General features: G+C 34.6%; 1 protein-coding gene across 1 annotated transcript; it reads left to right on the plus strand.

Annotated features, from left to right (window-relative positions):
• The first annotated feature begins 8474 nt into the window (after nt 1-8474).
• Nucleotides 8475-13723, plus strand: LOC145598082 (putative disease resistance protein RGA3). Its single transcript, XM_081654382.1, has 2 exons — nt 8475-9212; nt 11098-13723. Exons 1-2 carry the CDS (start codon nt 8573-8575, stop codon nt 13557-13559), a joined length of 3102 nt encoding a protein of 1033 aa, XP_081510508.1. The 5' UTR covers nt 8475-8572; the 3' UTR covers nt 13560-13723.
• Nucleotides 13724-14080: the final 357 nt, after the last annotated feature.

The following is a 14080-nucleotide window of genomic DNA, read 5'->3' on the forward strand; positions in this document are numbered from 1 at the left end:
GTTTGGGGTTATCATGATGCTTGAAATATTCCCCACAGTTTTTGGCGACTCCACTGGGGAGGATTTCTAATAATATTCCTGAAATTTATTAAATTTTGGCAATTATTTAGAATGAGCGGATGAGACTCGAAAAATTCTAAGTATTTCATGTGCGTGATTTGATTAACATTATTGTCATATGCATTAAAAGGTCCTCATGGGAGCACCCCATGAGTCAATCCATAGGAATTTTACACGTAGGAAATTTGGGAAATATCATTCATGACTAGAATCGAAAAGGTAATACGAAAACTGGAAAATTCGAAGAACATAGGAACTTGCCGAGGCATGTAGGAACTAGCGTCTAGAAAGCAGGGCTTGTCGCCCGTAAAAAGTTTCTGTCGCCTGGCGACAGAGACTTTTTTGCGGCGACAGTCCCTGTTGTCTGGCGCCAAGTTCTTCCAATACTGAGCCAGGGTTCTGTCTTCTTGCTTTGACCTTTTCTAGTGTTATTGGCTCGATTTTGCTTATTGATTGAATCATTTTCTCACTTTTCTGAAACCCATATGTGTTCTACATATGGATATAACCCTCTGGGGGTTCCTTGCTTCGCCTGCCCAATGGAGTATCCCACTATTTTGTGCAAAGCTCAGATTTGGGGACGTGTATGTCTTGGAATCTATCCAACCATGGCGTCGAGTCCGGTCTCCTACCGCACTCGCGGAATCTTGTCCATTCGCTCCAACCCTCTTGGCAGGCTTGTGTGCAATGCATGTGGATTCTTAACCATGGACCTTCTTTTGACTTAACCCATATCCTCGAACTTTAGAGAACTAGAGCCATGGTTAGGTTGCAAACTCATCTTGTGACTATGTGAACTATGTGTACCTTTTGCTTGTATATATTATATGTGCGCTAACCGTTTGTTTGACTTGTGTTCAAGACTAATAAATTGACCAATGACTAAAGGACTTTGTTTAATTAATTAATTAATTAATTTGAACTAATGAATAAGCCTAAAATCAAGTCATAGTTCCTTTAAGTCAACCCGGATTTTTATTCCCGTATACTGCACATGCGTCAACTTGTTTTGGTCATAGCCGGAGTTCTAGGAAGAACCACGAGTCGTATAACCTATGAATCTGTAGCCCCGAGTTTTATCTTTAATTAGGCGTTGGTTTCGTCCCAATAAGAGTCACAGATTAAAAGTTATGACTAAAATACCACAGCCTGTCCAGTTTAATGCACATACGTGAAGTCTTAGTTTAGTATTTACTTGAGTCTAGTCACATAGTCTAGCCACATGGTCATGACACAAGTCTTAACATGTCACCTACACTCACTAGTCTTAGCACACACTTTGTATATGTCATCGTGACCATGTCTTAGGTTCATGCATGAGTCGTCTTTCCGTCATTTGAGTTAGGGTCCTAACTATTCCTATTTCTTCAATATTTCTTCATCTACATATTCTTCCCACTCTCCACATACTTTTCCCCACACATATCATTCCCTTCATTCTTTCACGATCTTTTCTCATCTATGCATGTTGAATCGAGTTTGAGTCATGTGATTGACAATAATAATAATAAAAAAAGAGTAATGATGAGACAAAATACAAGGCAAGCTTCTCACCAAGATTTCATGCTTTCTTCTTCTTTTTTCAAACCTTTCCCCCATAAGTCTAGCATAGGCACCTTTTGTCTTCCTTAGATTTACTTTGTAGGTTTTTTCTTTTTTCCCCCTTAATAAAATGAGCATCTTAATTTCTTGCATATGATCATTGCACTATTTAAAAAAAAAAAAAAAAATTCAAAAAAATTCAAGGTCGAATTAAGCACAAGGTATACTAATGATTTGAGGCACCCCTTGTAGCCATATCATATCTTTCACCCTTTAAATATATAATCCTTTTTTTTGATAAACCACTTTGAGCCTCGTCTAACGATAGACCTTTCATTTTTCAACCCACATCTACTAACCTTGGGATGGGATGGTGTGTAACTTATGCAATTTACAAATATATATGAAAGCTTGAGTGATCTCAAAATAAAAAAAATGATGCAAAAAAAAATGTACAAAAGGGCAAGTGTTCCAATGTCTTGGATATAAAAATATCTTTGATAAGAACATGTCTCAAATTGCGTTTCTTATCGAGTGCTCGGTACCGTGCCTGAGAAACATGAATGCCAAGTGAGTGATAGACCGCATGATCGGGATTGCCCACACTTATAAAAAAAATGCAAAAGAAAAATAAAAAGATAGAGCAAAAATAAAAAATAAAAAATAAAAAGAAAAAAAAGCTAAAAAATGAGAAACCTCAAGCATAAAATACAAAGATTCAAAAGCAAGGTTGCACATCTTGGGGGCTTATCTAGGGTCTTGAGCCTTTATCCCCTTCTTCTTCAACCTTTAGCCTAACCACGTTACAACCCTTAAAAAAAGACCTTTTTGAGATATACACACACTTGTGCGAGGTTCGGCTAGAGCTACGTTTGGCCTGATTCCTAACGGATACGTAGGCAATCTCACATTGAGGTGCGGCCATAATTAAAATGCATTCATTTTCACATTCACACACTTACACCATGATCATATCAATGGATTTCCAATGCTCATCCCTATTTACTTAGAACTAGACTTGGGGGCTTGATCCTTACATCATTAGCCTACCTAGCCTAAGAGTCATCACTATGTGACTCTTATCAAATAATACTTTTCCATACACTTAGCCTTTGCAGCCTAACCTTAGTGTCACTTTCACACACATCACAGATACATGACCAAATAGACTTCCAATTAGGAACCCTTTGTCATGAAGTCTTAACATAACGTTGAAACAGCTTTGTCATATCACACATCACTCATCACTTATAATCATCATTGTATCAAAGTATGAAGTGCTTAGCCTCCGTGCCTAAGTTACCTAAATACTTTCATAATCGAGTCAACTAAGATAGCTTAGGATGGGTTAATCCTTATACCTTGAGGGATAGTATCAAATGCATATACTTGATTAAGCTTATTCAACATGCACCATTCAACACTTCGATTCTTTTTCGCGTCTTTCTTTTTCGGGAGAAAGTCGGTACCCTCCACAAAAATGACGGGAAATTTTTGCTTTTTTGCATTTTTGAGTCGCACATCACACACGAGTCATGTACATTGAGTCATATTGTGTCACATCACATCGAGTTGAGTCTAACACATGTGTCAAACGATTTGAGTTAAGTCATGTCAAATCAATGAGTCAAGCAACACTAAGCCTTAGGTCAACCCTAAGATAACTGAAAGATAATAAAAGATTAGCAAAGTCCTATAGTCTGAAATATAGATGCAGGTACATTCCAACGAGCAAGAATATTTCTGGATTTTTTCGAAAAAACCGCGAATATAGATATATGAGATTCTTCCAAGATGAGAGGAGTTTGAGCAAAAATTATATGGATCAGTAAATCATAGGTGAAGAGCCTTAATTTGCAAAAGATTTGAGCAGATTTGGTTGTAAGGAAACGACCAAATTGAAAGTTCGGAGCGAAACCGAGCAATGAACAGCAGTAGCAGCGGTAGAAATGAAAAAGGAATCTGTCGCCAAACGACAAGGTTTGTCGCCTGGCGACATAACGATATCGCGGCGACAGAAGATTCTGGCATGCGCCAGTGTAGCGACAGAATGTAAGGCCCCATATTGGATTATGCGGACTTTTTACAGAAATTTGGGTTCCTTGGTACGCCAGTTAGCCCTTTGAGTAATTGACATGATTTGGTCAGTTCGATCAAAACACTAAGTGATCGATTTGATGAAAAATCGTCTCACTTAACTTGAAGCGCCTAGATATTGGCTCATAACAAAGCACCAAGATAATGGTTCAATAAATAAAGCACCAAAATAATGGTTCAGTAAATGAAGCACCAAGATAATGGTTCAGCAAATAGAGCACCGAGGTATTGGTTTAGAGCACCGAAGTATTGGTTCAATAAGCGCACCGAAGTAACGGGTTATAAAAACAAAGGCACCGAGGTACCGGCATTGATATAATGATATTAAGAGTCAATAGGTAAAGTGATTCTTTGGCAATGTCTCAACATAGAGGGAGATTGTTTAGTGACGAAGTACGGTCAAGACGAGGTAATGTCATAAAATTGGAGATGGCGAAGTAAGGTCACCTTCGGCGATCCTTCAAGGTAAAGAAGAGATAGTCTAATAGCGGCGACATACTGCTGTGGCAAAGTATGGCCACACCCAGGAGATGACGACATACAGTTATTTTCGATGATGTTCCCGAAGTACTGTGGAGGATCAAGGATATTGAAGGCGACGACATATGGTTATCTTCAAGGATGGCGTTCACGAGGCACAGTGGAGGTTGTCACAAACAACAATATAAGATACAGTAACAGCAAAACGGTTACGCTCGGAGACGTGTGCTCGACGGTGCAAGATACGCGTTTCTTAACTCTTTTATCTGTTTAACTAATGATTAGTTTGCAGGTATCGGCGTTATAAGAATGATTTGGAATTGCAGAACATTTTGAATCATTCTCCGTCCCTATCGATACTTTGACTATTGTTTTTCGAAACATAAGTTTCTTCAAACTCAGTCAAAGTGGGGGCTTCTGTAGACACCCATTTGTGTCTCCCCAAAACCAAACCCAGTGATGAATGCCTGTCACGTCGAAATGTAATCGAATAAGGTGAAAGTGATTCGAAAGTCAAGTGTCACGGTTTAGTTTTAATTAATTTCTTTTCTCTCTGTTTTTGAAAATGACTTTATTTATTTGAAAACGTCCATTTCAGTTTATTTTGGTCCATGATTAAGGTCCAATAATAGTGTAGTTGGATGGGGCTTGAAAAGACCTTTCCAACGATATATTATAAGCCCAATTCCGATGAATAATGAGGAAGTTATGGCCAAAATACTAAACTGGGCCCAAACCGGATTTTACCTACGACCCAATGATCATGTGGAGGGTCCAAAGGTTTAATCCTATTCCTAAACTAATTAGGATTGATTAGAATCTTTTATAAGTTTCTAAAATATCTTAATTATCCTTTTTTGAAAAGATAAGATCATAGAATTTGATTTGAATATAAACTTTCCTTTTTTAAAACTTTCCTAATTCTATTCGGATTTTAAAGATGTTCAAAGATAGTCAGATATTATTTTCGTGCCTCATATTTTTTATCCAAATTTTATATGGTTGGATAGATCTTGAAATTATCTTTCCAATGATATATCATAATATTAAATCCGAGCTATAACGAAAAAGATATGAAAGATATACGAAACTCTATCCAAAACTGACACCGTCCTACTATTTCGTCCATATCTTTTTATCTACAAAAGATTTTAATCTGATTCCAATTGCATTAGAAAGTAGACTTCAAGAGCTTTCCAACGACATATTATATGACTTATTTGGACTTCTGGATCAAAAGATATGATAAAAACAAAATTCGTAAAAACTGCTGTCTACGAGTTTTATTTCGATTTGAATTCGGATTTCTTTCTTATTCTTCGACCTTCTCTTTTTTCTTATAAATAGAGGTCTTATCTCCCTTTTTTTTAATCATGAACTCTCATCAATTCTATCATCAACTATCAACCTTCATCATCAATTATCATTAAGTATCAATTATTATCAACTTTATGCTTTCTTTCTCTCTTTTCTAGTTTTACAATATTCCGCATACATTAGACTTAGAGTCATCTAGCCAAGTTCGAAGTTGCCTTCGCCCTAGACGTGAAAGGTTTGATAATTTCTGAGGGTTTGGTCCAAAACTAGTCTAAACTTTGTTTTAACTTGTTTTCAATTTAATTCTTTAATTGTCCTTTATTATTTCCATTGAAGTTTACTAACTTGTGTATTTTGTTATTAGAAAGAGGTACGAGGCTTCAAAGTAAGTAGATTAGCTTACTCCCTATTTCTTTCACAATGTAGATTGCATGCTTATTATTGTTTATGATTCCTAGTATCATGTTAGGATGTTTATAATTCCTAGTATCATGTTAGGATTATTTTATGCTTTCTAATATCATGTTAGTACCATGTTAGGTTTAAAGCTTTGATTTTTATTGTTTAGTGACATGCTAGGAATTGTTATTAATCTTGTTAGTATCATGCCTAGGATCTTGCTATTATTATCGAGCTTTATTATGCCTTATCATGCTATTATCATCATTATTATTCTTTATTATTATGTTGCTTGATATATATTGTTATTGTTTGATCACGCCTTTTATGCAGGTTTAAAGGGAATTTGTACTTGAAATCACGCTTAATAAGATAATTAATAATTTGGTTTAGGCTAATGTGATTTTAATTCAAGTGATCGCCAATAATAGATTTACTTGTGCATTAATATTCAACCAACATAGATAAACAGGGTAGGTTTAATATGATGTTTGTATGTTATTCGAAAAGCGCGCATGAATACGAGCAGAACAAAGTAGAGGCCTATTTTATAGGGCGGGTCCTTTCTTTTGTAGATTGGATTCGTACCCTCATCCCCGGACCCTGTTTGGTTCAAGACCTTATGGAGTATTTGACGGTCCTTTGGATTGTCTTTTGGGTACAAGTTCCTTAAAACTTGTTGGCGACTCGTTTTAGCTCTTTGTCTTTCCCTTTGGAACGCCACCGTACTTTAGTGTATGATCACAGTGGGGTTCAAGTTTGGGGTTATCATGATGCTTGAAATATTCCCCACACACATGCATATGTATATGTACGTTAGTACGTATATATATATATATATACATATGTATATATACATATATGTATATGTATGTATGTATGTATGTATGTATGTATGTATGTAAGAAAAGTACGGAAGGTGAATCCCCAAAAATGCATTTTACTCAATAATTTATCATTTTCTCTCTCATGATCCCCACTACCCTCTCTCACATACTTTCACTTTTATTGTCCACACATTACTTTTACCATAATAAATTATTCATCCACTGACATTATTATATTATACCAAATTCATTCTCCTAAAACTCTGCGCAAACACAAGTAATGCAAATAAAAAACTGAGGGAGTATTAGTTATTGTCGAGTCAGATTGATGGAGGCCTGGAGGGTGACCCTCTTTTTCCACTTTGTAAAAAAAAATTAATGAAGAATATATTGGGAGTTTATCAATCTGGATGAAAATTGAATGGTTTACAACCATTCTAGCAAAGGTATTAGTCCTTAAAGCACATAAAACGTGGGAGGATGGCTACATGCATACTAGAATAGGAACAAGTAAGGAGGGGCCCAACAACAACAACAAAAATACAATATTCTAATCTCTATGTTTTGTAATAATCACGATATTTTCTTTTTACATCCATTTTATAATAATTGAAAGATGCAATTAGACCTGTCAATTCTTGACCCGACCTGAGCATACTCGAATCCGAATATGAAGTAATTGAGAGAGAATCTGAACTCGACCCAATTTCACCCATTTATCAAATATTGTATGTAATGATGAGATTGTGTTTTTGCACTATTTGAGATAGTTTGTAGCACGACCCAAATTCTAACCCAAACCTGACTCGTTAATGTGAATTGATGGTCGGGCTTAATATTTGGTAAGGGTTTATTATTTTTTTTCCCTTCCCATTAAAGTTTTGTTCACTCCACCTTAATTATTTTGGTTAACTGATACTCCCTCTATTTCAATATGATAGTCCCATATGGAATCAATCACATAAAATAAGAAAAGAAGAATATTTAGAATCTAACTTTAGAGTAAAAAACAATTCATAAATAGTTTTTCCTTATTTAAATTATTTTGATTTTTGTAGGAAACCGTCAACCATAATTGCATAATTCAAGGTAATAAGTTCTTTACTTAGAGTCATGTCATAAATTCACAATCAATTAACTTAACCAATCAGAATTTAATATATATGTATAAATTAAAATAGGAAATAAAAGCTAAGTTAAAAGTGGATCGGAATACATTCAGTATGGGTAGATCTTTTTGAAACGCCCAAAATAGTATATGGGATTAACAAATTGAAACGGAGGGAGTATTATTTTTAGTGAACTAAAATTATATTGGCTCAACTTAAATGATTTTTGCTCAACTGAAATTATTTTTTGTTGAATTGAAATTAATTATACCGATTCTATAATGTATTTTTTATTTAAAGTTACCGATTTGTACTGAAGTGGACTTTTTTTACTAACTGAAAATATTTTGCTCAACAATTATTACTCGTATAAATTTTTTTGGTGTTTAGAGAGCCAGAAAGACAGGGTGATGAAAATCGATCCCAAAGTCTCATGAAACCGGAAGAAAATCTTTAACAACTTGATCTATTTCTTAGTCTCATTACTCGTATATAATATATTGACTCCCATACAAGTCTTTGTTTATTAGTAATCATTCATAATTAACTATTAACTACCCTACAAGTCTTTGTTTACCTTTAACTTTTCTAAGTGCTTTCCAACTCAATTCCACATTATTTGCCATAACAACACTGTATTTACACCCTTGTCTTTTCCTCACCATAAAACCACTACACTCTTTACACTTTGTTTCAATTATTTGTGAAAGAAGACCATTTATCATCAAACAACAAAACAACATGAGTGCCATAATAGAAAATGCAGTAGGAGGATTACTAGCAGATGAAGCTTATGGACTGATTGGAATGCTATCATCACGTATCGATGCTGAAATCAAACTAGCTCGCGGTTTCAAGAAAGAGTTAGAGATGGTTCAAAGGCAGCTCACTCGATTAACCGGTCTATTACACGGTGCTTCTTGCCAGTCAATTACCAACCCATTGATAGTCGACTGGCTCAAGAACATAGAGTATGTTGCATACGATGCAGACGACTTGCTTGACCAGTGGTCCTATGAAGGTCTAGAGGATAAGATTGTTATATGCACCCGGAAGAGGGATAAGTTTAAACGCGGTGTCTCTAAGCCCTTTTCACGGTTACGTATTGGTCACAGAGCGAGCGACTTAACGAGCTTGATCAGCAACATCTATGATGATGCTAACAAGCTTGGGATTAGACCTATTGATGTTGCTTCAGGAGACGTGTATAATTGTGAAGATCGAGAAACAAGTAATAAACTTCGTAACCAGCGAAACTATGTCGATGAAAAGTTGCTCATAGGAAGAAATGAGGACTTAACACAACTTGTTAAGTTAATATGTGATCCTAACAACATCAATTCATCTAATCTCACCGTCATAAGCATAGTGGGAATGGCAGGTACATATCTTATTCTTTCTAGTCTTATGAGTACTTTTCTAGTTTACTTTAATTTTCTACCTTAGGAATTGAAGTCCTTTGAATATGCTTAGAATTACAAGTATAAACTAGGGAGTAAGTCTTAACGCCTAACTCTATCATAGTACCAATTACCAAACAAGCACAATTTTTGTACAAAAGTTAAATATTTTTGTACCAATATTAATTTGCTTGTTTGGTTCTACAGTTAAGTGCTTCACACTTTCAATTGTACAAAATATAACCACTCCGATTTTTTTAATTGTTATGTTTTGACCGACTCATAATTTTAAATGAATCAGTTTCTTTGATTCTAAATGTGCAGCAAATGAATATTTTATGTCTCAAAATAAATACCCCTTTAATGCACATAATAAAAAACGAAGGTAGTATTATAATAAGATGTAAGGCCCTATTCACTTCACCTAGATTTTGCTGAACTGAATTGGAATTATTTTTGCTGAATTTTAGTTATTTTTATTCAACTGAAATTAATTTTACTGAACTATTTTTTTTTTTTTTTTCAGATTTTCTAATATTTTTTCTTTAAATTAATTTTTACAAAACTGAAATTCAGTTTACCAAATCAAACTTTACTGAACTGAAATAAGTAAGGTATTTGGGATATTAAAAAATTAATAGAAAAAAATAATGAGATTAATAATTAATTAAAAATTAAGGTATCCAAAAGGAAAATAAGTAGTATAAAAAGAAGTGAAACTTTTGTATACACCCGGTTAACACTAATATTAGTGTAAATCGAGCAGTATAAGGGTAACTTTTAGCTAATTTAAGGGTAACTTTTTGTCTTTTTTGGGTAACTTTAAATATAATACAATTTTAATATAAATAGACAACAAGAAAAGTTTTATAAACCGTTGATAATTTATATTTATATTGGGTTACTTTTATGCATATTGGGGTAACTTTTATTCAATTTAAGAGTAACTTTTGATCACTTTAGCATGTACAATAATTATTGTACACCCAACTTTTTCAAAAGTTTGCATAAAAAGAAAGAATTAATAGTGAGCTTTGATGGGAATGAATCAATGAACTATGGGAGGATAGAGAATGTAATTTTAAAAGGAAAAGCTTGCCAAAAATATAAGTATCACTTTTAAAAAAGGTCACCGTAGGACTTAATGTGGGGAGTATTAGCCACATGAAAACTTTTAGATTTTAAGATAGATATATTTTTTTTTATTTAATAATGAATTTAGATTAATCCTACATTTTACTATTGACAAATGTTAAATGAATGGCTTCCCTTAAAAAGAAAAGGAAAAAAAATAACTTAATAAAATGTATAAAATTAAAGTCAAACTAAAAAATGTATATTAAGTTTTTATAGTTTTACTTGTCCTTATATAAGATGTAGATAATTAAAGTCAAACTATAAAAAAAAAAAAAAAAAAAAATGGAAGAAGCTAAGTGCTATGTACGTATTATTAAAGTGGAGCGTTGAGCAACTTTTGTATATTCACATAATCACATGACTTTGAAGTACTCCAACCAATGGAAAATTATAGTTGCAAGCTCAGGAATCTTCCTACTAAGTATGATTATTACGATTTTAAGCATTAGAATATTTTACATACTAACTCCGCTAATTGTTATTTACAACTTTAGGGTATTATTTGTGAAATATGTAATATTCCAAAGTTGCAAATAACAATTAACGGAGATAATATATAGTTTTATTGGATAAAATTTTTTTATTTATTTATTTTTTATTTTTTTTGGCAACAACATTGTATACAAATATGCATGGTTTTTCTCCTGCAACTTTTGTTGAAATGAAAAACTCACCCATATTCTTATTGGTATAAGAGGTGACGTCCTTTTATGTTCATATTATTTGTAGGTTTGGGAAAGACGACATTGTGTAGACGCATTTCCAAGGAACAAGAGGTGGTGGACTTCTTCAACTCTGTAGTTATTTGGCTTGTCATCTCTCGTAGTTATGATCTTCTAGATGTTTTAAACAGAATGGTGGAGATACATTGCAAAAAACCTTCATCCATGAAAGATAGACAAGCACTGATATCAGAGCTTCGTGAAAAGTTGAAGGATAAAAGGTATTTACTCATATTAGATGATGTATGGGATACAATTCATTGGGAATCCTTGAAATCTACTCTAGAGGAAATCGGTGGATCATATGGTACTACTATACTAGTGACCTCGCGCAACAAAGATGCAGTAGGAAAATTGGTGACGGATTGCTATGATAGTAAGGGTAAACATAACATTAGAAGGCCTTATATCTATATGTTGCAAGGATTGAGTGAAGCTGACAGTTGGTCGCTATTTTTGGCAAGAATAAGTGATGATAGTCTAGTTGATAGCGAAAAAAAAGTTATTGCAAGAAGAATGTTGAAGAATTGTGGAGGCGTTCCTCTAGCCATACGAGCACTAGGAGATTTGCTAAGGGACCAGAGTGTTAATAGATGGAAGGAGATTGAGAAAAGTCATACATGGACGAAAGTGGATAGGAATGATATTTTGCCTTCCTTGAGGTTAAGTTACGACTTCTTGCCAAGCATGACTTTGAAAAAATGCTTTGCTTATTGTGCCATATTCGAAGAAGATGAGGTCATTGACAAGAATAAGTTGATATACATGTGGATGGCTCAGGGCTACTTGCAACCGTATGATCAGGTAATGGAGGATAAAGGGGAAGAATATGTCGAGCATCTGTTGAATTGTTCCCTTTTCCAAGAAGCAGAATTGGATGAGTATGGCAAAGTGAAGACATTTAAGATGCATGATCTAGTATGGTCTCTTGCTCGAGTTGTTTCAATGGGGGAGTGCTTGTGCTCAGAAGGAGTTGAAAGATCAAATGAGGTTCTACGACACTTGTTAGTTCCTAAGCAGTTTAAAAGCAGAGAGGTCACTCTCACATCCTATACAAAGCTGCGAACATGTTTGCTTTACAAGGAATTTGAACATCCTAGCATACATTTTTGGTTAAAATGTAGGCACTTAAGGGTGTTAAATATAGGATGGAATTGGAGCGAGGATTTAGATTGGGAGCCGTTGGGTAGCTTGATACATTTGAGGTACTTTGAAATTGATGTCGACAATGGTTTGGGTGTCATGCAATCTAACCTTGGTGAACACATCGCCAAACTTTACCATTTGCAAACACTTTGTATAAACAACTTGTGCATTGTGGAAGATCCAAGTATTACTCAATTTCCGAAACAAATAGGTAATTTGGTAAATTTAAGGCACATCCTTGACAATGATTCCATTGGTATACCTATGGGGTTGGGTCTATTGACTGCTCTACAAACATTACCCGCTATCAATTTAGAAATGAATCGGGGTGGGAGATTAAGTGATCTTGGTTCATTGACTAATCTCAAGGGTACATTGGAAATCCACAATCTATGTTTTGTGAATGGTGATGAAGTACAAGCTCATGTTTTGAACAACAAGTCATATCTTGACAGTTTAGTTCTCAGATGGGGTTATAATAAATCACCAGCAGTTAAGGATAACCCCCACGCGAATAAGATCCTAGAAGCTCTGCAACCTAATGCGAACTTAAAAATGCTTCAAATTTGGAATCATGATGGTACTAGATTTCCAAGATGGTTGATTGAAGAAGGAAGTTCCTCACTTCCCAACCTCGTCTCCTTGAAGATTTATAGATGTAAGGCCGTAGGAATTCTGACATTAGAGAGCTTCAGATCTCTTCGTTTCTTACAAGTGGAGTACTGCAAGAGGCTAACTATTATGTTACCAAACGAAGGGTTCCAATGTTGCAATTCGCTTGAACAGATAATACTAGTTGGTTGTTATCAAGTCAAAAATCTTGGAGACTTGTCCTCTTTGACACAACTTCGTTCTTTAACCTTAAAAAACAATCAACTAGTAGGGTTGGGAAGTCTTCCTTGGTTAACAGATCTACACACTGATGAATTAGTACTACTTGAACACTTGAGCGAAGATAGTCCAGTTTGCAAATCCCTCGAAGTTTTAACATTGGAGGGGTTTCAGTTGACTAATGATGATGATCATACAACTGTTCTTCCTGATCAACTCAAATATTTGATGGCACTCCAATGCTTGACAATCGGACACTCCGAGTGCTTGGAAACAATACCTGACTGGCTGGGGAAACTGACATCTCTCAGAGAGCTGCATCTTTCTGGCTTGCCTAAACTGAAGAATCTGCCTTCTCTAGATGCAATGCGCCATCTCTCGAATTTAAAAACTTTAGAAATGGCTGGTTGCCCTCTTTTGTTAGCAGATGTTGAGAGTGAAAGTGGAGAGTGGCTTAAAATTGCCCATATCCCTCCTTTCATATACTACTGATGTTTAGTAATGAATTGAATAATGATATTGTAATTCAATTTTTTGTCAGCATTACTACATATTATTAGTGGATGTTTTTATGTGTTTCTGTTCTAAATCTTACTTTAAATATTTCCATGCATATTTCAGGCAACTTTGTTGGGTCACTTGGTGTTTACTGTATATTTATATATATATCTACAGCTTTGGTTAGAGTGTTAAACTATATATATAGTTGACAAAAACTCTGTAAAAAGTCCATTTTGTGTTTTGTTAATAAAAATTGTAAATCAATGTAATATTGTCTTTTGTCTCGTGTGATGACTTGCAGAATTGACATCAAGTTAAAGTGTTATACTCTAGTAACATGGAGTAGTGATAGACCACTACTAGGTATGGGCTCGTTGGGCCTATAGCCCCATACTAGGGGCAAAAATGTAATTTTATGTATAATTTACCTATGTTGTAAAAATACAGTCTCTCTCCTCTCAATAACAGTATACAAATAAAGAACAACAGTATAAAAATCAAGAATAACAGTA

The sequence above is a fragment of the Chenopodium album genome, chromosome 20 (assembly GCF_948465745.1).
Source record: "Chenopodium album chromosome 20, dcCheAlbu1.1, whole genome shotgun sequence".
NCBI lineage: Eukaryota > Viridiplantae > Streptophyta > Magnoliopsida > Caryophyllales > Amaranthaceae > Chenopodium > Chenopodium album.

Bases quoted from the DNA above. Each gene is read 5' to 3' on its own strand.
- LOC145598082 (XM_081654382.1), top strand. From the start codon at position 8,573: ATGAGTGCCATAATAGAAAATGCAGTAGGAGGATTACTAGCAGATGAA. The intron at 9,213-11,097 runs GTACATATCTTA...TATTATTTGTAG, and splicing joins AAGCATAGTGGGAATGGCAG to GTTTGGGAAAGACGACATTG.